Raw genomic sequence first — 24,083 nt, forward strand, 5'->3', positions numbered from 1 at the left:
GTTTGATGCCCACACTATGCATTTTTACGTAGAGAAGATACCTTCTCTTGAACTGATGAGGAGATTTTTACCGGCTATTGTTCCTATCATATAATAGTCTCTATAATGTGATGGTGTTTAATTAGTTCAAATTAAATGCCATTTTTGTATAACATAATATAATAGTAGGGCTTTGAAACTGTATTGATGTCCACTGTAAAGTTGTAATGATTATTACTTAAAACTGTGATTTTGTCCTATTACAATTATATTTGATTCATAACTAAATAATATTATTATCTTATCATTATTATTCTCTTTTTGCTAGTATAAAGATTTATAAAGACCATAATAGCCATTCTACCATGTGTATGTGAGAGAGCAAAAGTAGGCAGGAGTGACAACATTTGTAACTATAACTAGCACATCATCTTTCAATACAAGTAGGGATCCTTTATGGTATGTATTTTGCATTGCAAAAGACTGTAAAGCACTGAAGAGCTGCCACATCATCCATCTCGGAGATGGAGGAGAAAATGAATGACATGGCAGCTATCCAAAACTGTATAGCCCTCTACAACATAAAACATGCACTACAAAGGATCCAAACGCTTTCGCTACCAAGACCATGTAATGTTTCCAACCCATTCCAAAGACCAGCTTCACACTACTCAACTGCGGTGAGCAATCATGCTGAGTAAAACCCATCATGCAACACATTTGCTACCATCTTTGTTAAATTAACTAGTATATCCTGCTCCAATTTTCCTAAGTGCCAACATTCCACAAAGACCCTGATCTGAAGATAGTATGCTCCAAAACAATTTTTTGATGGTTTTCCTGATCAGGAGGATTTATTGCAGCATGGAAATGGAAATGAGAAGCAGATGTACCCATTCAACACTTCATGCTCTAGAATCCTGTTGCTCTCATTATTTCAAAGGAAAGATAACCTCTTTCATACATATGACACCGGCATGTCCTCATTCCAAATAAATCAAACTCGTAGAGAGATATCTTTACCAAAAAGTCCAGCTATTCCTCTGCCTGGATCATCCTGTTTGATTAGGGATTCACCAACCAAAACCTACAATAACAAAAAAGAATAGGTTTTCTCACAATTAACATACATGTAAAATTGCATTAAAAAAAAATGGATAACAGAATCTAATTAAAGAAAAGCAATAAATAAAAAGCAAATCCTTTTATATGTCTGCAGTGAAAATCGAACGATGTTCAGTTTTTCAAACTAGGTGGTAGCAACTTCAAGTGCATTTTGAAACCAATGATGTTCGAATGGGTTTTGGCTCCACGTTGTTGCAAATTTCAATGTGCAAATGCATAGACTTAGTGTGGGCCCTAGAATCCATGGCAGTATGATCCATCATCATAATTGAATAACTACCAATCTAACAGTATAGAGCTAGAAATGTTACAATAATTGACAGAGTAATATTTATATTCTTGCATACTATATGCAATTGATTATCAACTAATTAATATCAAAATAATTAAACCATGCTACAATACATGATATCACTATAATAGTATAAATTAGTAAGATTTTAATTATAACAATATTAATTACTGTAACCTGAAAATCACTTGGCTATATATATATATATATAAAATAATCTGTAAAGTAGGAAATAGAAGAATCATTTTATATGTTTTTGCTCAAAGAAGGTATAGTGCTGTTCGATCATGGTTTTTATTTCCCTGTTCCATATTCTTATTTTTCTAAGAGATGCAATGTTAAAGGAAAATAAACAATACTTTCAACCATTACAACAATGCTGTGAGGTTGATCCTCGAGTCTGACATCAATTTCGCTGATCAATGGTGTGTTTGATAATCCTAGTTATGACTTGATAAATTTGCTTTTAAAAACTTTGGATGATTCTGGCTATTTAATCTACACAAAACAGCTTTTGTATGACATGTTCAGGAATTATAGTTACCAACTACTAAATATTCACAAATGCAATGCAACATCCAATATGCAACACACAGATATAGCGAGGAGATGTGTGCCCATATGCAAAATCCTGTGGGGTAAAATAGTTGCAGAACTTACAGCTTTAAGTCCAGCATCTTGAACATATGAAATATCTTTGGGTGTAAATAGTCCAGATTTTCCTAGTGTTGTTCAATCATGGATTTTATTTCTCTGTTCCATATTCTTATTTTTATAGGAGATGTGATGTGAATGGAAAATAAAACAATATTCAACCATGACAGCAATACTGTGAGTTTGTTCATCAAGTCTGATAAAGCCATCACTTTCACTGATCAATGGTGTGTTTGCTGATCCTAAATATGACTTGATAAAATTGCTTTTAGAAACTTTGGATGATTCTGCTATTTAATCTACACAAAACAGCTTTCATATGACATGTTCAAGAATCACAGTTCAACAACTACTAAATATTCACAAATGTAATGCAACACCCAATATGCAATACAGAGATATGAGCGAGGAGATGTGTGCTTAAAATAGTTGCAGAACTTACAGCTTTAACTCCAGCATCTTGAACATATGAAATATCGTTGGGTGTAAATAGTCCAGATTCTCCTACCACCTGAAATATCAAAAAGAAACTGAAATGCTGAATAACACATGTGACTAATATCAGCAGACTATGGTTATATACCATGAACACATTTTTTTTAATGATAATAGCAAATGATGAACAATTAAGTAGCAAAATCAACAAAATAATAAACTTATGGACAGGATAACTGACAGTTAGATGAAACTAAAAGTGAGTTGTCAAGATGCCAGGGCTGTCAGGGTTAATAAGCAACCAAAAGCACCAAGTCCTCCATACAATGAAGTTTTTACATAAAATTGTTTGAGTCTCCATTACAAGCCCCTGAGCTACAAATAGTAACACACTAAATCCAATTGCAAAAACTTAATGAAGGCAAAATTGGTACTAATCAATGAAAGAACAAAGAGAGTTACTTATGTCAATAACATCTAAGATACCAAAACCTCTGTTAACACCAATATCGGCAGAACTGGTATCGGATACTGTACCGGTTATCCGGCGGGACAAGTTGGTACGGGCCCGCGTCGTGCCGTGCCGGGCTCGTACTGACACAGTAGAGGAGGCAGGAGAGAGAGAAAAAAAAGAAAGAGAAAGGAGAGAGGGAGGGAGGCTGGTGGAGGCCGGCAAAGGGGCGTCAAAGGCCGATGACCCGGGCAGGAGGCGGCGGAAACCTCCACGGCCAGAAAATAAGGCAGGTCCCCTATTTCGCTCGGAACAGGGGTCTAGCCCCTTTTTTTTATTTCACGATTTTTCAAACGAAACAGGAGACATGTCCTGTTTTCTAGCCGCGGAGACCGGAGGAGCGTCCTCCACATGGCTCACTGGCCTCCGCCGGCCGGCCTCCACCTCCCTCTCTCTTCCTTTCTCTCCCTCTCCCTCCCTCCCCCGCTCACTCTCTTTTTGTTCTCTCCTTCTTCTCCCCCTCGAAATCCGTTGCCAGAACCGTACCAGTCAGCAGCCAGGACGGCTCGGAACGGCCGAAACCACCAAATTCGGGACAATTTTGCCGACCCTGGTTAAGACACTCTCTCTCATAGTAATCTATATATGAGACTTCAATCTTACCACTAATACTGAAATTAAAACCACAACAATACAATTACTGTTAAGGATAGTACTAGTTCTGAAACCAGCATAGTATGATTCTTGCGGCTACATAAAAGCAAAAGTTACAACTAAATTTTCAAAATATGCTTTAACATAATTAAACAATAAAACATACTAAAATGTTTTGGTTTAGCCATTAACATCCACAGTCCAAGTGGATCTCCTAGGATTAAGAAAGGTTCTAGGAACCCTCAGAGATGCTTTGGCTCCAATATTGGAAACTAGAACAATCTTATAGGTTTCAGGGAGGCATATGACTCCATTCAATAGGTTATTTGAATTTGTAGGTAGGTGTTGAATAATGTTGGCAGATAAAAGAACCTATTTTATTTTCAAAAAGCCATCCTTGTTCTTCATGTCCTACCTAAAAGGAATCCTAAACAATGAAAAGAAAAAAGAATTCATGTAGGTGACAAATCATGAATGCATGATTACATTGAAAAAATGTTTGGAATGCTTATAAGGATTAAAAACTAAATAATAAAAGCACTACTGCCTAGTTTCATCTCGTTCTTTAGCCTGGTATAACAGCAAACATGAACTGCATTATTAATTGATTCAGGCATAAAATTGTACTGAAAACAATGATTTGACTGCTAAACAATATGAAATAAATAATGCACTGTTCAATAATCAGAGCATTTATTAGGTATAATATATTTTCAGCTGAAAATGGTTCATCAGCTAAAGAGGCATAAACTACTTACCATTATGTCTTTTTGACGTATAATCTCACCACGCTTTCCCTCCAGAAGATTTTTTGTGTTTAAAATATCAACTTCAAAAGTTTCTGCAAGAAACACGAAAACTAAATGTCACTGCAACCTTTAATATTTATTCCGATATTAGCATTGCACAACAGTAAAGCTCTAAACTCTGAAGTCAATTGTTTCAATATTTTCTTCCAGTTAGTCATGTTCATTGGATAACAACAACCCACAAGCCATTTCCAAGCTACTTGAAAGTTGGTTTTATAAGTTAGTTCACTGGTACTGCTAATGGGCTCGAGTTGAACTGAGGCTCTTCAATCTGGTCCTGCACAGACAGAAAATGGGCTTCAGGCCCACTCCAAGTCACAGATTCCAGGTCTAAATCATGTCCGCCTGGTTCTCGATGAACTTGACTCAAGCTCATCCCGAAGCCCCACACTTCAATATCAGTTGCATTTATGTTATATATGTATTTTGACAACTATTTCGAGATTTTTGACCATTTATCTGACATAAATGGCCTAAATCAAAGATAAGAGAAATCTAAAGACACACCCTCACTCCTCCGAGTTGCCTCTCCTGTCACTTCAACAGCCACTGGCTGCCTCCACCACACTTCTTGTCACTACCAGCTTTTGATCATGGAGAGCTCATCTCTCTCTCAGCATGTTCTTTTTTCCCTAAAATATCCTCCTCCCGAACATAACTATAATCTTCTCACCAGCTTCCCCCATTCCCCAAACATTAAAAAAAAAAAAAAAAAAAGTTTACCCATCGCGTGTATAGCACACCTGATTTCCTTTGACCATCAAGCACCTCTCCTCACCTTGCCTCTCTCTCCTTCCGAAAGGAAATAAATCTCCATTCTCCATCCATGCCCAATAGTTATTAAAGCCACAAATACAGTGGGTTTCAGAAGAAGGAAAGACAACTTTACCATTATCCCCATTCCTTCTCAGCATCCTAAGACAATGCTGGTGGCAGTAGTTTACTGATGGTCATTCATTTCAATGGAGCAGATTGTGTTACCAAAAGGTAAGGCCCCATTTGACATCTCTGTCAATTTCCATCTTTGGGTTTTCATTTTCAAAGACGCAAAAAATGAGATAGAACTGGAATTAGGTAATCCAAGTTCCATTTTCAGTTTATTTGAAAATCCTTTCTCAGCGTCTAGCAATTGTGGAAACTAAAAATTCTAGTTTTCACTTTTTTGAAAATGAAAACAACCCATGGTCACCACCACCGCCACCATCACTCCCGGCAACCCCGCCAGTGCCACCAACCACCACTGCCACCAAATACAACTCAAGTGACTATCAAACAAATTTTAGGTTCCAGTTTTCCAACAAAAAGAAAAACTGATTTTAGTTTTCATGAAAATTGAAAATGGAAATTAGAAGTGATGCCAAACGCAACATAAATTAGCCATACGACCACTACTGGCATTCAACTCTGCCTCCACGACATTTTGAGGATCTAAAAGAATGCCTACCCCAGGAAACAAAGAGCTTTGACTGCAAATATGGACTAGCTGGAATGGGTTTGAGCCCAAGGCTCACCTTTTAGACTAAGTTAAGCCTGGGACAAATCAATCCCAGCCTTAGGGCTGCAAATGTGTCAAGTTGGATCAGGAATGGGCACAACCCAAACCCATTCAATATTTGAATCAGGTCAAAAAAATTTGAGAACCCAAACCTAATCCAATTCCTTTCGAGTTGGATCAGATGGGATTTAATATTAATTTTATCAATCCTCTAGGTTTTTTGAGTCAAATAGGCCAAAAATAATCCAAATGAATTATAATAAATATATAAATTTATTATCTAATTATATCATAAACACGTTATGCAATAAAATAATAGTAAGCAGAATATAAACATTCACAAAACATATTCTTCATAGAATTTGATTGATAACCATGCATGATTATAATCAACATAAATTATTGACAAATTATATCTTGAGAAAAAATAATTCTTATATTCAAGGAGGGTTTTGAAAGTGTATTATACTAGGTTTGAATCAGTTTGGATTGGTTTGGGTTCGGACTTGGAATTTTAGGATCCCAAACCAATCCATATCCAAAACAAGTCATGTTTTCATAGTGGAACCTAATCCAAATACCTTTGATTCAAGTTGGACCAAATTAATTTTGGGCTGGTTCCAGATTGGAAACAGGTTAAAACAATCCACTTGCAGCCCTACCTCGCCTAGTTGGTGATTAGGAACTCAGGCCTGTTACGCCTTTAGACAAATTAGGCATGGATCATGCTTAGGTTTGCGCAACCTGAAACTAGCCCATAATCAACCTCTAGATCACCATGTACTCCTAACAATGGACCTGCCATCTCTTTTTTTGCCTTTTTTGTCTTTGGACAATAATAATGGAGCTGTCATCTCTCACTGTTAGTATTTTGGAAAAGGTTTCATCAATTTCCATCAAAGACATTTGCAGGTTGGGACACTAACCACTCCACCAAGGACATAGTATTATAAGGTCAATGTACATGAACAAATCATTTTAATAGGTTCAGACTATTCTTATCCATCCTAGATGTACTATTTCGAACCTCCCCCAATTCTGTCCCATTTACCTGAACATCCATACTCACTAATCTCTAAATCCAAAGTATAGCTATTTAACAGTCTAGATTCTTGTCCATGTACACTGTCACTAGATCTACCACATAAGTTGCTCAGCAGATGAAAAGCAAGATACCAAGGCTCTCAAAAACCTCAACACAGCTGCTCCTCTTGTTCTAATTGAGGTTGGCCAGAAATCACTTATCAAGTTATCAATTTTTGAATAATAAGAATTTTGGTAAAGCTAATTGACAAGCCACTGATCAAACTCAAGCAAACTTTTAGAACTTTTGAAGATGAAGATGAATATGTAAAGCTAATTGACAAGCCACTGATCAAACTCAAGCAAACTTTGGTAAAGAAAAGATATCTATCCCTAACAATTCTCAGTTTCACTGGCAGGAAATCATTATTACAAGCCATCAATATCTAGAAAGCATTGATACAATATAGCATTACAAAAAGCATCTTCAAATATTGCAGATATAGCAGCATACCAAGGTCGCGATTGTTGATACCAATGAGCTGGATTCCATCAATGCCCAATACTCGGTCCATTTCCCTTTCATCATGCACCTAAATCCAGAGCAAAGAAAAGTTAATGGATCAGAAAGAATATTTCAAAACTACATAATGCAAAATGCTGAAGAATTTTTCAGAGCCAAGATATTATCAAATTGACTCCATTGTACATTTCCAGAAGCTAAATCAGTTTGATGTAACCATATTTTGGTCTGAAATATATACAGATAAGTTGATGGAAATTCTAAAATTATTTCTTAAAAACTTAAGAGTAAAAACTTCTAATTTGTTCAAACTTCATATTTAGCCAAAAAGACCTGCTTCTTATAAGGGACAGATTACATTTTGAATTAGGAAAGGGTAGGCCTTGTCACAATGGTAACATTGCTCCATCTTAACCTGGGTGGGTGTCAACAGGCTCTCGTCATATGAGGATAAGGCTGTATACGTCTGACCCTCTCTAGCCTCGTGATGGCAGGAGCCTCATGCACTATGATGCCCTATTTAGATTATATCTTAAATTAGGAAGTATTAATAGATGCTAAAAGTATGGCTCATACCAAACTTACTAGCAAGATGGTAAAGCAACTCTGAGTTGCAAGAAGATTTAACTATCTTGACCAAAGCCAAGTCAGCAAGGCTCAAAGATAGTTCCCACTAATAATTGAGCATCTAATAGTTAACATTTCATTTTGAGGATTCTACCATAAAACTATTTTTCTTTGCTTATAAAACTTTTAATGGTGATACTCAGTTATCGGAAAAGGGTAAGAGGAAATTTCATGTGTTTTGCAAACTCTACAGAGCATAGGAGTTATTTTTATTATCGAAAATTATATCGTAGGAGATAGATCAAAATTGAAGTCAAAGAATATAGCAACAATCATGCAAAATAATGGAGCAAGATAACAAACCTCAACCAATGCTGCTAAGCCTAGCATTCTGCAGATCTTAGTAAAATATTTGATATCAAGATCAGGCAACACAGCAGCAATCAAAAGGATTGCATCTGCACCCTTTGACCGAGCATAGTAAATTTGCCAAGCATCAATAATGAATTCTTTGCATAGAAGAGGGCACTGCATTTTCTCACCAATTAAGAACCCATATTAAAACGATATTTATCACATAAGATAATAAACAAAGTGGCATTGGCATATCGTTCTACAATGCCAAATGACTGTATTGGTAACATGTCCAATGATACAAACCTCAACACCAGCTCTGCGTATAGCCTCTAGATTTTCAAAGCTTCCCTGAAAACAAGAAAGGGGGCATGAGAAATGGCTAATCAAATGAATATGGGTTCCAGTTTCTGATTGACTTTATGAACCCACAGTAATGGTGAAACCTTGCAAGTCAAATAGAGTATCTCACCTGAAAGTATTTTTCATCAGTCAAGACACTTAAGCATGCTGCTCCATTTTTCTCATAGCCATTAGCTATTTTAACCTGTTTTCAATCTAATCATAGTTAGTTGTTGTTTTTCAAAGCAGAGATAAAAATATGAATTTGTTCCTGAGAAGGTCCAAGGTTAGGTGTAAAAGCCATATAATTCTAGGAAACTCAGATGAATGGACTTGTGAAACTCTTAAGGGCTTGTTTGGTGAGGATGATAGTGTTATTTCGATGATTAACACAACCATTGAGGAAATATCAAATTAATAAAACAGTTTAACGTGATACATCACTAATGAATACAACACCCTCAATACATTCATAATATATTGAGAGAAAGAGATCAAGACGTCTTCCAATGATTAACAACGAGATAAAATTTATAGTAGAAAAGTAATGGAGAACTTTTAAATCTAATTCAGCAAAATTTCAAATGAAATATACTCTTAAGGGCAAAATAGTAATTTTCATTGTTAAGGGTATGTAGCTCTATCGTGGCATACACTCAAAATTACTTGAAATATGTTTCATTGATTATATGGATTAGTCTAACCTTAAGATGCAGGAAAGTGTGAATTGAGTCAACCCCAGAGGAAGTGGAGTCGACCCTGGCATACCTTGGAACCATCTGGCACACCCCTGCAAAAATAGCACAGATGAATAGTGAGTGGAGCCGACCCCATGTATCTTTGAGCCGACCCCAGGAGAGGAGCCGACCCCAGGAGAGGAGCCGACCCCAAAGAATCTTGAGCCGACCCCAGTTTGAAGCCTCAAGAAAACAACTCTCTGGAATTCACTGAGAGGGCCGACCCCAAGATTCCTTGAGCCGACCCCAGCTGGAGCCGACCCTAGGAACACTTGAGTCGACCCCAATGGAGCCGACCCCAACTGAATATGAGTCGACCCCAAGGATATGTGCTCAAAACCATGTCTCTGGAATCCCTGAGAGAGTCGACCCCAATGGAACTTGAGTCGACCCCACTGTAGCACGGGTCGACCCCAAGAAAGCTTGAGTCGACCCCAGTGAAAACAGCCGAAAATACAAGGTTCTGTGGTTCCTGAGAATGCCGACCCCACTGTAGCAGGGGTCGACCCCAGAGAAGTTTGGGTCGACCCCAGAATAAGTTGAGTCGACCCTAAGTCTAATGAACAGTAAGTTGAGTCGACCCCAGGAAAGTTTGGGTCGACCCCAGCACGGGCAAGGGCATAACGGCTAGTTCTGCAGAAGTACTTTTTGACCTCCCAACGGCTAGTAACAGTTAGTTTTTCAAATCTAACGAATGGAAAGTGACCAATAGAGGTTGGAAAGTATTTAAGAGACACTATTCATCAGTGGAAAGAATCTTTCGCAAGAAATCAATAGAGCATTCAAGTTTAAGCAAGCCCTAGCATTCTTCATCAAGTTGCTTTATTCAAATCTCAAAGAAAGGGGGTTGAGCAAATCTGAAAGTGCATTCAATAGCTCCACCAACTCATTGTGAAGTGAAGTAACCTAAGCAAAGAAGAGAAGAGTATCCTCAAAGCGATAACTATTCCTCATCTCTTTTCTTAGTTCATATTTGTTATATTTCTCATTTAGGAGCTTTAAATTTCTTTCTTTTCAAACATCTTGCAAGGTTGGTTGGTGAGCCCGTAAAACCAACGGTGTAGGTTGTTGGTGAGCCCGCAAAACCAACATAGGTTATTGGTGATCCCGGAAAACCAAAATGTAAAGATTTTTTGATTGTGAGCCTGAAAAACAATCCAACTGTAATCCGCGGAATTATAGTAAATTTCCAAGAGGATGCTTGGGAAGTGGACGTAGGTGCTTAGGAGAGCACCGAACCACTATACTTCTTGTGTGTTTGCCTTATGTGTCCTTCTATTTTCACTACACGCACTTAACTAGTATTAACTAAGTGATTCATTCATTCATCAATTTCATTAAGGAGCTAAAAATTTAGAAAAACCAATTCACCCCCCTCTTGGCTTGTCACCTCGGGCAACAAGTGGTATCAGAGCAAGGTGCTCTTATAGTATTTGCTGATCTCACGATCAAGAGTCAAGATCATGGCAACCCAAGTGGGATGTTCTATGAGCGAGGGGCAATCCACAAATAGACCTCCCTTGTTTAATGGCACTAATTACACATATTGGAAAGCTAGGATGAGGATATTCATTCAAGCTCTAGATTATGACTTGTGGAGTATCATAACTAGAGGACCACACACACCCACAATTAGTATAGAGGGCACAATCATTCCCAAACCTGAAATGGATTGGAATGATAGTGATAGAAGGCTAGCACAATTAAACGCTAAAGCAATTAATGTACTTTATTGCTCACTAGATGTAAATGAATTCAACAGAATATCTACATGCTCCTCCGCCAAAGAAATTTGGGATAAACTAGAGGTCACACATGAAGGAACTAATCAGATTAAAGAATCAAAAATAAATATGTTAGTACATAGGTATGAATTGTTTAAAATGGAGTCCACAGAGTCCATAACTGAAATATTCACTAGATTCACGAAAATCATAAATGGACTAAAGAGTTTAGGCAAATCTTATACTAACTCTGAATTGGTGCGAAAAATTCTCAGGTCTCTACCAAAAGCTTGGGAGGCCAAGGTAACCATAATTCAAGAAGCAAAGGACCTCAATACACTGCAATTGGAAGAACTTCTAGGATCACTTATGATCCATGAGTTGACAATGAAGCAAAATTCAGAAGAAGAGGTCAAGAAAAAGAAAACCATTGCCTTGAAGTCCACAACTCCAAGACAAGACATTGAATCAGAGGAGTCTGATGATGAAGAAGGAATAGCTATGCTCGCAAGAAAATTCAAAAAATTCATGAGAGGTAAGAAGAGACTCCACAAAAGGAAGCCTTTCCTCAAAGGCAGCTCAAGCAAGGAAAAGGAAAAAGACAAAGAAAAGGAAAGAGAGGTGCCAATTTGCTATGAGTGTAACAAGCCCGGTCATTTCAAGATAGATTGCCTGAAATTGAAATGGATGGCAAGAAAACTTAAGAAGAAGATCCTCATGGTTGAATGGAGTGAAAGTGAGGAATCAAGTTCGGAAGAGGAAGATCAACAAAAGACGGCCCAAATCTGCTACGTGGCCAATGATGATGAGGAGTATCTTACAGCTAATAAGAGGGATAGACAATGGTATCTAGATAGCGGCTGTTCAAGATACATGACAGGTGACATAGAACAATTTGTCACTTTGGAATCTAAGGAGGGTGGAGTGGTAACCTATAGAGACAATGGAAAAGGACTTATCATTGGAAAGGGTAAAATTTATATTACTCCATCCACTTTTATAGAAAATGTTTTATTAGTTAATTGTCTGAAACATAACTTACTTAGCATAAATCAATTTTGTGATAAAGGTCTTAAAGTTACATTTGAAGCCTCAGTATGCATAATCACAAATCCTAAAGATAATAGCATTGTACTTATGGGACATAGGCATGGAAACATTTATATGGTAGATCTTCATGACTTAGGCAAGAAAAATGGATTATGCTTAATCACTAATGAAGAAAGAAAAAGTGAAACAAGTTGACTTTGGCACCGTAGACTAGGACATGCTAGTATGGACTTAATATCAAAACTAGTCAAAAAGGATTTGATAAAAGATGTGCCAAAATTGATTTTTGAAAAAGACAAAATCTGTGGACCATGCTCATTAGGGAAGCAAACAAAATCATCTTTCAAATCAAAGAATGTAGTATCAACCACTAGGCCTTTTGAACTCATACACATGGATCTATTTGGACCTACTAGAACTGCAAGTCTAGGAGAAAAAAGTATGGATTAGTTATAGTAGATGATTTCTCAAGATATACATGGGTTTCATTTCTTGCACATAAGAATGAAGCATTTTCAGCATTCTTGAAATATTATAAAAATATCATAACTGAAAAGAAGCTCACCTTAATTGCAATTCGAAGTGATCATGGAACTGAATTTGAAAATCAACACTTTGAAGAATTCTGTAATGAAAATGGTATTTCTCATCAATTTTCAGCATCTAGAACGCCTCAACAAAATGGGGTTGTTGAAAGAAAAAATAGGACATTGGCAGAAATGGCACGCACGATGTTGTGTGAGTCAAATCTTCCAAAGTACTTTTGGGCTGAAGCCATAAATACTGCTTGCCATATTTTAAATCGTGTTTTAATACGTCCTATAACAAAGAAAACTCCTTATGAACTTTGGAAGAATAAGAAACCAACTGTTAAATATTTTAGAGTATTTGGGTGTAGATGTTTTATTTTAAACAATGGCAAGGAGGATCTAAGTAAATTTGATGCCAAGTCAGATGAAGGTATCTTCTTAGGATACTCTACTTCTAATAGGGCATACAGAGTATTCAACAAAAGAACTCTTGTAGTTGAAGAGTCAATTAATGTTATTTTTGATGAGTCTGATAGTGAGTCTCTTAGGAGAGAAAGTACTTTTGATGATGATGCAGGAATTATTGAGTTTGAAAAATTGAATCTTAATGACGTGCTAAATCAAGAAAAGGAAGATGATCGTGTGCCACCACAATCTCAAGACTTGCCAAAGAAATGGAGGTACGCACATGAACACCCCAGAGACTTAATCATTAGTGATCCATCTCAAGGGGTAAGAATTCGATCCTCTCTTAGAAATTTAAATGATTATCTTGCTTTTGTTTCACAAATAGAACCTAAGACTTATGAAGAAGCTGAGAATGACATAAATTGGATTAATGCTATGCAAGAAGAATTAAATCAATTTAAAAGAAGCAATGCATGGACATTAACTGAGAGACCAAAGCATAATTCTGTAATTGGAACAAAATGGGTTTTTAGAAATAAATTAGATAAAAATGGGGTAGTTATATGAAATAAAGCTAGACTTGTAGCTAAGGGATACAATCAAGAAGAAGGGATAGATTTTGAAGAAACATTTGCTCCCGTGGCTAGATTAGAAGCTATTAGATTACTTCTAGCTTTTGCATGTTTCATGAATTTCAAATTATATCAAATGGATGTAAAAAGTGCCTTCTTAAATGGTTATATAGAAGAAGAAGTATATGTAGAGCAACTCCCTGGTTTTGAGAATCATGAATTTTCTGATCATGTATTTAGATTACATAAGGCACTATACGAATTGAAACAAGCACCTAGGGCATGGTATGATCGATTAAGCAAATTTCTGTTAAATAATGATTTTAGTAGAGGAAATGTAGATAAAACATTTTTTCTCAAGAGAAAAGACAAAAATCTGCTACTAGTACAAATATATATAAATGACATAATTTTCGGTGCCACTAATGATAGTCTTTGCAAAGAATTTGCTGAATTAATGCAAGGAGAATTCGAGATGAGTATGATGGAAGAACTAAATTTCTTTCTCGGATTACAAATCAAACAAACTAAGGAAGGCATCTTTATTCATCAAACTAAGTACACAAAGAAAATACTAAAGAAGTTTGGAAATGAAAATCACAAGGAAATAGGCACCCCAATGAACCCCACTTGTAAACCAGACAAAGATGAAAAAGAAAAAAGTGTAGATATGAAGCTCTATAGAGGCTTAATTGGATCTTTGCTTTACCTTACTGCTAGTAGGCCTGACATAGTATTTAGTGTGGAAATATGTGCTAGATACCAATCAGACCCTAAGGAGTCATATTTAAGTGCTGTCAAAAGAATCCTTAGATATCTAAGAGGAACCACAAACATAGAATTATGGTACTCTAGAGATTTTTGTCTAGACTTACTTGCATATTCTGATGCAGATTTTGCTGGATGCAAATTAGATAGGAAAAGCACTAGTGGAACATGTCAATTCTTAGGGAATAACTTAGTATCATGGTTTAGCAAAAAGCAGAATTCAGTAGCATTGTCAACGGCTGAGGCCGAATACATAGCTGCCGGAAGTTGTTGTGCTCAGGTACTGTGGCTCAAGCAACAACTAGAGGACTATGGAATCAAATTAGACAACATTCCAATAAAATGTGATACCACTAGTGCCATTAACCTTACCAAAAATCCGGTTCAGCACTCTAAGGCCAAGCATATTGAAATAAGGTATCATTTCATTAGAGATCATATGCAAAATGGGAATGTATGCATTGGGCATGTGTGTACAGAGAAACAATTAGCTGACATATTTACAAAACCTTTAAGTGAAGATCGATTCTGCATGCTTAGGAGGGAATTAGGCATATGTGATCCCTTTGACTAAAAATAAATGAAAGGAACAAGTGGTCTCATGATACACTTCTCCCATTTTGAAAATTCCATGAAACATTAGTAAAATTGTTCATTTATAGATTTCTTACTCATATATCAATGTCCCATAAAGATTTGGTAAGGATCAGAAAGAAGGAAGAATCAAAAAAAAAAAAATTGGAAGCCTGAACTGAGGCCGACCCGAGCCAGAATGGGGTCGACCCCTCCTTGAGTCGACCCAAGAAAAATCTGGGGTCGACCCAACGGCGGGACCCCCGTTTTTAAAAGGGGACCCGTGAGCCATTTTAGGGCATTCCTTTCTTTTGTCTCTATCCTAAAACCCTATTTCCCACTCTCCAATCTCTTCCAATCATCTCCAAACAGTGTAGGATTGCTTCCCTAAGCCGTTAGATCAAGATCTAAGGAAGCATTTGGTGAGAATGGGACCCAAGCGAGCTGTTGCTAAGAGATCCGGAAGAGTCTCACGGCCAACCATTGTAGAAGGGCGTTCTAGAGAGTCTTCTACAGTGCCTCCACAAGGTGAGACACGTGCTGAGCCTCCTCCACCTCCTTCCCCTTCAGTTCAACTTGCTAAATATGCAGAAAGATCGGTAACCACGGGGAGAAGGATCCATTCCGAATTTTTGGATCAAAAAGGATTCCGGTTGGGTGGTTGGATCCGAAGGCAAGGATAGGAGTATTTGTGCTTCCTAGATTTAGTGACCGACTCGAGCTTAGTTCGTGAGTTCTATGCCTTTCTAAAGGTTGGTCCGGGAGGACTTGTGTCTGAGGTCCGAGGAGTTCAAGTTCGTGTTTCTGAGGAGAGCCTGAGTGAGTTGCTTCATCTCCCCTGCGAAGGAGCCACACCAGAAAAACCAGAGCACATGATAAGAGCCCTACAGCTGGTTTTAGAGAGAGATGACTTTGATTATTCAGAAAATTTAGTAGCTAGCTCTCTATCAGCTGAGATAAGATTATTGCACAACTTCATAGGTCGGATATTATTTCCGAAGAGTGGAAATTTGATCATGTATCTGAGCATGACTTGGCTATTATGGAGCATGTCATTCAGGGTATTCCCCTAAATCTTCCAGCCATGATGATTAGGCAGATGCGTGAGGCCATATGCAAATCAAAAGTCTTCTTGCCCTACGGTATGGTACTCACCTTGATATTTAGCCATCATAACATATGTGTAGAGGGTGAGATATCCCAGCATTTGCTGTTTACCGACACCTACACTGCACGGTCCCTAGTGCGCATGGGCTATGAGAAGGTGGACAGTCAGTGGGTGCGTGGAGGTGCAGGGATACATGCACCTGAGGCTGATGCACCAGAGATTGGAGACTCTATCCCTGAGCCTGAGATACCTGTGAATCATCCTACAGCACATGCAGAGGCAGGACCTTCATCATCCACACCTACGGGATGTACAGAGGAGTTTTGGAGTAGGATGACTGAGCTTGTGTCAGCTCAGGTGAGGACTCTCTCTAATGGCATGATGAGCAGGATGGATAGTTTGACTGCTGAGATTAGAGGATATTCAGCTCAACTAACAGGCCTCAGAGACTGTGTGACAGCATTAGAGAGAGAGGTTCATGGTCCATATGTGCCCAGAGCAGCTGAGTCAGAGGTTTCGGCATAGAATCATCCAGCTCCCAGAGGTCTACGGCAGACTCAATCCCGTCAGGCCAGACCTCCCCTTGCCACTTATGCTAGGAGGATGGGGACTAGATCAGAGCCTCTAGATTCACCCTAGGCTCGATGATAGCACTACAGGAGTACATCATGTTTAGTGCCTAGGATTTATCTAGTTCTTATATGCATTTCACCTCGTTGATGTATTTTGCACTTTATTTTGATGAACATTGTACTTTTGGCATCAGTATACTACAATGTTTCATTTTGATCAATGGAATTTGGATTTTATCATTTATTGCTTCTACTTATCTATTGCTATACATTCTTTTGATAATAACAAAAAGGGGGAGAAGTAAGAAAAGAGAGAAGTTGCGATATAGGGGAAGAAGTAAGTTTGAAAATTAAATAGGAAGAGGTTATATTCACTTAAGGGGGAGCAATATTTAAACAGGAAGAGGTTATATTCACTTAAGGGGGAGCAATATGTAACAATGAAAATTTTCAAAACAAGAAAATCTGAATTTTCAATCAAAATTTCTGAATTTGGCACATACTCCTCATGCCTCGATACATAACCTGAAACTCTTGCTTTATTTCAAATTTTTGAAGTTTCATCTTTAATAAAATACAAAAGAAAGGGGAAGAAAATCGAAAGTTCAAATTGGCAATATTTGGATGAAAAAGGGGGAGCTTTCACTTTCAAATTTAGAAAAGCTGAAATTCAGCAACTTAAGCTCTTTCTAAATTAAAACTTCTGATTTTAATACAAGTGTCAATTTGATTATGCTCAATGTTTTGTAATCATCAAAAAGGGAAAGATTGAGGATGATAGTGTTATTTCGATGATTAACACAACCATTGAGGAAATATCAAATTAATAAAACAGTTTAACGTGATACATCACTAATGAATACGACACCCTCGATACATTCATGATATATTGAGAGAATAAGATCAAGACGTCTTCCAATGTTAACGAGATAAAATTTATAGTAGAAAAGTAATGGAGAACTTTTAAATCTAATTCAGCAAAATTTCAAATGAAATATACTCTTAAGGGCAAAATAGTAATTTTCATTGTTAAGGGTATGTAGCTCTATCGTGGCATACACTCAAAATTACTTGAAATATGTTTCATTGATTATATGGATTAGTCTAACCTTAAGATGCAGGAAAGTATGAATTGAGTCAACACCAGAGGAAGTGGAGTCGACCCTGGCACACCTTGGAACCATCTGGCACACCCCTGCAAAAATAGCACAGATGAATAGTGAGTGGAGCCGACCCCAGGAGAGGAGCCGACCCTAAAGAACCTTGAGCCGACCCCAGTTTGAAGCCTCAAGAAAACAACTCTCTGGAATTCACTGAGAGGGCTGACCCTAAAATTCCTTGAGCCGACCCCAGCTGGAGCCGACCCTAGGAACACTTGAGTCGACCCCAATGGAGCCGACCCCAACTGAACATGAGTCGACCCCAAGGATATGTTCTCAAAACCATGTCTCTGGAATCCCTTAGAGGGTCGACCCCAATGGAACTTGAGTCGACCCCACTGTAGCACGGATCGACCCCAAGAAAGCTTGAGTCGACCCCAGTGAAAACAGCCGAAAATACAAGGTTCTGTGGTTCCTGAGAATGCCGACCCCACTGTAGCAGGGGTCGACCCCAGAGAAGTTTGGGTCGACCCCAGAATAAGTTGAGTCGACCCCAAGTCTAATGAATAATAAGTTGAGTCGACCCCAGGAAAGTTTGGGTCGACCCCAGCACGGGCAAGAGCATAACGGCTAGTTCTGCAGAAGTACTTTTTGACCTCCCAACGGCTAGTAACAGTTAGTTTTTCAAATCTAACGAATGGAAAGTGACCAATAGAGGTTGGAAAGTATTTAAGAGACACTATTCATCAGTGGAAAGAATCTTTCGCAAGAAATCAATAGAGCATTCAAGTTTAAGCAAGCCCTAGCATTCTTCATCAAGTTGCTTTATTCAAATCTCAAAGAAAGGGGGTTGAGCAAATCTGAAAGTGCATTCAATAGCTCCACCAACTCATTGTGAAGTGAAGTAACCTAAGCAAAGAAGAGAAGAGCATCCTCAAAGCGATAACTATTCCTCATCTCTTTTCTTAGTTCATATTTGTTATATTTCTCATTTAGGAGCTTTAAATTTCTTTCTTTTCAAACCTCTTGTAAGGTTGGTTGGTGAGCCCTTAAAACCAACGGTGTAGGTTGTTGGTGAGCCCGCAAAACCAACATAGGTTATTGGTGATCCCGAAAAACCAAAATGTAAAGATTTTTGGATTGTGAGCCCGGAAAACAATCTAACTGTAATCCACGGGATTATAGTGAATTCCCAAGGAGACGCTTGGGGAGTGGACGTAGGTGCTTAGGAGAGCACCGAACCACTATACTTCTTGTGTGTTTGCCTTGTGTGTCTTTCTATTTTCACTACACGCACTTAACTAGTATTAACTAAGTGATTCATTCATTCATCAATTTCATTAAGGAACTAAAAATTTAGAAAAACCAATTCACCCTCCCCCCCTCTTGGCTTGTCACCTCGGGCAACATTTGGATATTCCTAGAGGATTGGGCTGAAAATTCTGTAAAATTCGTGAATTGGGCTGTCCATTTAAGCATGGCCCTATATCAACCAAATACCGCCTAGCCCAAATCATGTGAGAAGAAAAAAAGACCACTATAGATTTTTTTTCTTCCTGCAGCCCAAAGGCTAGGACCTAGGATGTGTTTGGACAGGCTCTTAGAAACTACAAGTTAGATGGGCCAACAAGCCCAATTCCTATAGAATTTTTAGCCTAATCCTGCAGGAATATCCAAGCAAGCCCTAAATATAAGAGATGGAAATACTAGCAAATATGTCATCAAGAGCTAGAAGATTAATGCAAAAATTCATGTAATGAGTCCCAATAACATTGTTCAACACTCATTAGCATAGCCACTTTACAAAATCATTAACAGACAGCACCAGAAAATGTATCACCCATTCAGGAGCATGACTTAATCAATGTTCAGGCACCCTCTACTTCTCTGCAACAGGGATTTAGTTATTAAGAGATAGCCTTTCATTTCTTACCAAAAAAGAATATAGCCTTTTATTAACAAAAATAATTATATAACCAGAAGAACAAAATTTATTTCAACCTTTTTAGGACTGGAATTCTAATCTCATAATAACTTGTGAAACTAAATCTCCAACAATTATTATCTTAGATATAACCTGTATCGATGTCAATACGTGTATTATGAATCCTGAGAAGTGCCATGTGCCACATATTCAATTTGTTGAGAAGCCTAATATATATTGTCTATTAATTCCCTTACAGCTTAAGCTTTTGGTGTCAAGCAGTTAGCTAACATGATATCAGAGCTATGGTTGTTAGAGGTCATGGACTCAAATTCTGTCTAAGTCAATTATTTATTTAATCTGTCCATTTGTCATCTTGGGTTGTTTCTTGTCTTGACTCATCCCCGGTTGTTATCTTGAGTCATTTATTGACTTGTTCATTCCTCCATGTGCATGATACAGGATACGTGAGATGGTGTTAAGGCCTGCTGGACGTTGTTGACCCAATCCATAACAGCTTCAGCTTTTTGGATCAACTGTCGGTTAAGGTCAAAACAAGCATAGTCAAAAAAGGAAACCTTTATATTACAAGGAAAATCTGAAGAAGTGGGATTTAAACCATCAAATAGTAGTTCAATATGAAGCCTTTCTTTAAATATAGTTATACAGATCTTCACTTCTGTAGTTTCTACTTCCTGTATTATTTTTGACGTTCACACAGGAAACTGCATAAACAACAAGCTAACGCCAAAAACAAGCACCGAACAAAAGCTGGACATGTATGATGAAGAACTATGTCAGTGCTACATATTGCTACATTCAGAATTTTATGACATATATATATCTTAAACACATACAAAGACAACTAAGCTAAATGTTAAAATTATGAATGTCAACACAGGCAGAAAACTTATATTTTCAGATTCCACAGAAGGATTGCTCAACCTTTTCTTTAGTAACTACAAACCCTATATTGGAATGAATGCATAAAAAGAACAAAGGGCAGAAACAGAAAAACCTACTGGGTCAAAATCCTCACGCAGCATGCCTCTGCTTGGAGAAGCCTTTTTCACCTCAGCTATCAAAGCTGGCATACCGGTTTGTTGATATGATGCCCTCAAAGCCCCAACAAAATCTCTAACAGGAGGAGCATCAGTGAGAGCTTTCTTCAGCACATTTAAAGGTTTTCTCTCTTTCATCTGGAAGTGAGAAAATTTAATAGTATTTACCCTTCCATTCATGGAATAATATTCAGATCAAATCACTATTAATATTTCAGAAATTGCCTTTGAAACTTCTATGTCCTTGTCCCATAGTATCTTCTCAAGAATGTTGCGTGGAGTGTTTCCCTCATTCTCCAAGCGGAACTCAAAGGGTCCCACCATGTGCGTAGGTGGTCCAGTTAGAGGGCGTCTTCTAATTCTTATACCCTGTTTTGCTGCTTCATCATCTGGCAAGTTTCCATTTTCCAACTCTCTGACTTTAATAGAGTTTGCAGTATCATCGTCAGTGGAGGTTACAGAGATACATGCACCTGTTGACTCCTGAAAAAACAACACTACATGTTCACAATGTTTTTTCCTTATTTCCTTTTGTCCCGGTATTAATGATTTTGTCAAGTTAGCATAAAATATGCAAAAACTTAAAATTAGAACCACCACACAAAACCCAGGTCAATGTCAATCTCCACGTGCATTAATAAAATGGAAATAAAATTTGCCCCACATTCTTATGCAAAGTTCTCATAAGAAGAGGAAAAAGCAAAACAAGATAAAGCAACAACTAGCTAACTCGAACCATTCTGCTCAGAAATTTCTAATCCTAAAAACAAATCCACAATAACCATAAATATGCTCCCTCTCATGCGTTGTACCCTGCCAATCATGGTGCAAAGTTACAGCCGATCTTTATTTCTGATTTAAAAATGCATGGAACAAGCTGTTAACCTTCTTCACCACTTACGTAAATTAAAAATAAAATTAAGAATGAAATCCAGTTCTAAATATCTTATTATTATTTTCTTCATCCATATGCTTACTTTACATCACCTACAGCTAAAATTGCTGAGCCAGAAATTGGAAGAAGAACAGAACAAGAAAAGAAAGACACTATTTTCCCGACCCAGATGCTCCATTTACTACATGGATTCTTATATTTTTTTCAAAATAAAAATAATAACAACAATCACGAAAGAGCTCCACCAAGCTTCTTTTTTTTAAGTAAAACTATAACAATCAAACTCATCTAGAACCCCTTTAGAACTGAAATACGGTAATCAACCACATCAATCCCAAATTCCTAAAAGGATAATTGGGGAAAAAAATAAATAATTTAATGCATATTTCCCACCACAAAGATATTAAAAAACAAAAAAAACAGGTATCAAACTCAAATCATTAATAACTAACCAAACCGGAAGAGCTACAGAGAACCTTACAGACCTCTTCGGCTCTGGTGCAGCGGAGGGGAGTCGATTTCCGTCCACAATCGATCGGAATTCCCCCAACCCAAATCCTCGAGGAGAGAATTCTCCTAGATTTCCGGGCGGAAAAGCACGGACCCGAAGCCCTGATTCTAGGAGAGGTTCCGATAGCGATTCCCACCATTCCTTCCCGACCTCAAGAAGAAGAGAGGAGGAGGAGAGGCGGAAACCAGGGTAATTATATCCACCCTCGGTTCTAGCCTCCGGCGACTCGAGGTGCCGGTGGAGAAGGCTTTGGAGCGATGTGGGTCATTGGGTGGGCACCGCACGTGCGAAATAGTGGATTTAGACGTTTGAGCACGCGGCCACCTTAACGGGTCGGGTCCGGATGGCTTAGAGGATACCCAGCAAGCAAGCGGAAACCAACGAGGCCAACATCTTTGCTCAATCCGGAAAAAAATTGGAGGACATGGGATAAGATTGGAACAATACATATTTGATTAGCCTGCACAAGGGTGGCACGCACAAAGCAAGAAATAGTCCAAAAATAAAAATAAAAATAAATATTTTGGCAGCCTATCCGTATTTGTTGAGCAATAACAAAAAATAAGTTTAAATTTGGACAACTTTGTTACTGAAAGGCCCACTAGCAGATTTAACCAATAATCACATAACCGGCTAAAACTTGTAGCCAATCTATAAGAAATATATGTTGCAGTTCTTTTTAATCTACATGGATCATGAATTAGATTAACTCATCCAGCTCGATCATACTGGAGGGTGACTCGGCCACAGTGATTAGTTGGATCCAGGAGGGTCCAAGGGGTGGTGGTGTGATTCATCTCCTGCTTCAAGACATCTGGATGATGATTAGAGATGGGGTGATCTTCTAGACCAAGCATGTATTTAGAGAGGCTAATGAAGCTGTGGATTGGGTGACTGGCTAAAGGGGTGGTGGTGTGATTCATCTCCTGCTTCGAGACATCTGCATGATGATAAGAGATGGGGTGATCTTCTATACCAAGCATGTATTTAGAGAGGCTAATGAAGCTGTGGATTGGGTGATTGCCTATGTAGCCAGTCACTCATGAGGCACCATGTGGGCCGGGAAGAGGAGTTGCCTTAAAAACTCTACGACCTTTTGTTTTTTGACTTTATTGGGTGTATTTATGTTTGTACTATATAAAATACCTATTTTAGCCCAAAAAAAAAAACTTACTAGGAAGTTATTGATTAAGCCCTTAATATTTTTTAAATACTTAAAATCTCTCGAGCGCACGATTGATATAGAACTAAATAGGCATCCATGCAAACTCTTATTCATCTGTCTTTTGTATTCTCTCTTCTCTTGTTGGTCGCATGGATTAGACATGCTATATTCAAATAATTATGATCGCATCTTTCATCCATATTAGTATCCCAGCATGTGAAAGAGAAGCATGCTTAAAGTATCAACTGCTAAGTTGGATGTAAAATATGATAAAAGACTTAAAATTTTGATAAATTAATGTTATAGAACAAAATACACACTATCTTTCATTTAAAAGAAGTAGAACAATCTTGTAATTTGGTTTTATAGAGATATGTTCGGTGGCTTTTACCAAAATAATTTCTTATCCCGTCTAGCCTCGTTCAATCATTCAACCTGGAACGAGCAAAACTTAACAAACCTTGAGAGACCAGCAGCTAGTCCATGTTTACATCAATTTCTCATGGATTCAACCGAAAAAATACAGCACTCATGGAACACCGATCCAAATCCATCATCTCTTGCATCAAGCACACTCCCATCGTTAAAAAAGTATTAAGCATTTTTTTTTTTTTTTTTGCTAAACCGGATGTATCATCCAGTACGGGTACGAATACACTTCCATTGATAAAAAGCCTTTAAT

General features: G+C 37.8%; 1 protein-coding gene across 3 annotated transcripts; it reads right to left on the reverse strand.

Moving 5' to 3' along the window:
• Positions 1-377: 377 nt before the first annotated feature.
• On the reverse strand, positions 378-22,503 carry LOC103720693 (indole-3-glycerol phosphate synthase, chloroplastic-like). Of its 3 annotated transcripts, none has more exons than XM_026809842.2 (10): positions 22,211-22,501; positions 21,056-21,313; positions 20,792-20,968; positions 8,834-8,908; positions 8,668-8,712; positions 8,371-8,535; positions 7,432-7,510; positions 4,349-4,431; positions 2,493-2,561; positions 378-1,066 (listed from the first exon to the last, which is right to left on the reverse strand). In XM_026809842.2, exons 1-10 carry the CDS (start codon positions 22,373-22,375, stop codon positions 977-979), a joined length of 1,206 nt encoding a protein of 401 aa, XP_026665643.2. In that variant the 5' UTR covers positions 22,376-22,501; the 3' UTR covers positions 378-976. The 3 variants fall into 3 exon arrangements, with proteins under 3 accessions (XP_026665643.2, XP_008808747.2, XP_026665644.2); XM_008810525.4 differs by having other exon boundaries at positions 22,202-22,501; XM_026809843.2 differs by lacking the exon at positions 4,349-4,431 and having other exon boundaries at positions 22,202-22,503.
• Positions 22,504-24,083: the final 1,580 nt, after the last annotated feature.

Source organism: Phoenix dactylifera, chromosome 1, assembly GCF_009389715.1.
Source record: "Phoenix dactylifera cultivar Barhee BC4 chromosome 1, palm_55x_up_171113_PBpolish2nd_filt_p, whole genome shotgun sequence".
In the NCBI taxonomy this organism is placed as follows: Eukaryota; Viridiplantae; Streptophyta; class Magnoliopsida; order Arecales; family Arecaceae; genus Phoenix; species Phoenix dactylifera.

Bases quoted from the DNA above. Each gene is read 5' to 3' on its own strand.
- LOC103720693 (XM_008810525.4), bottom strand. From the start codon at position 22,375: ATGGTGGGAATCGCTATCGGAACCTCTCCTAGAATCAGGGCTTCGGGT. The intron at 21,314-22,201 runs GTTCTCTGTAGC...TTGTTTTTTCAG, and splicing joins GAGCCGAAGAGGTCTGTAAG to GAGTCAACAGGTGCATGTAT. The intron at 2,562-4,348 runs GTAAGTAGTTTA...TTGATATTTCAG, and splicing joins TACGTCAAAAAGACATAATG to GTGGTAGGAGAATCTGGACT.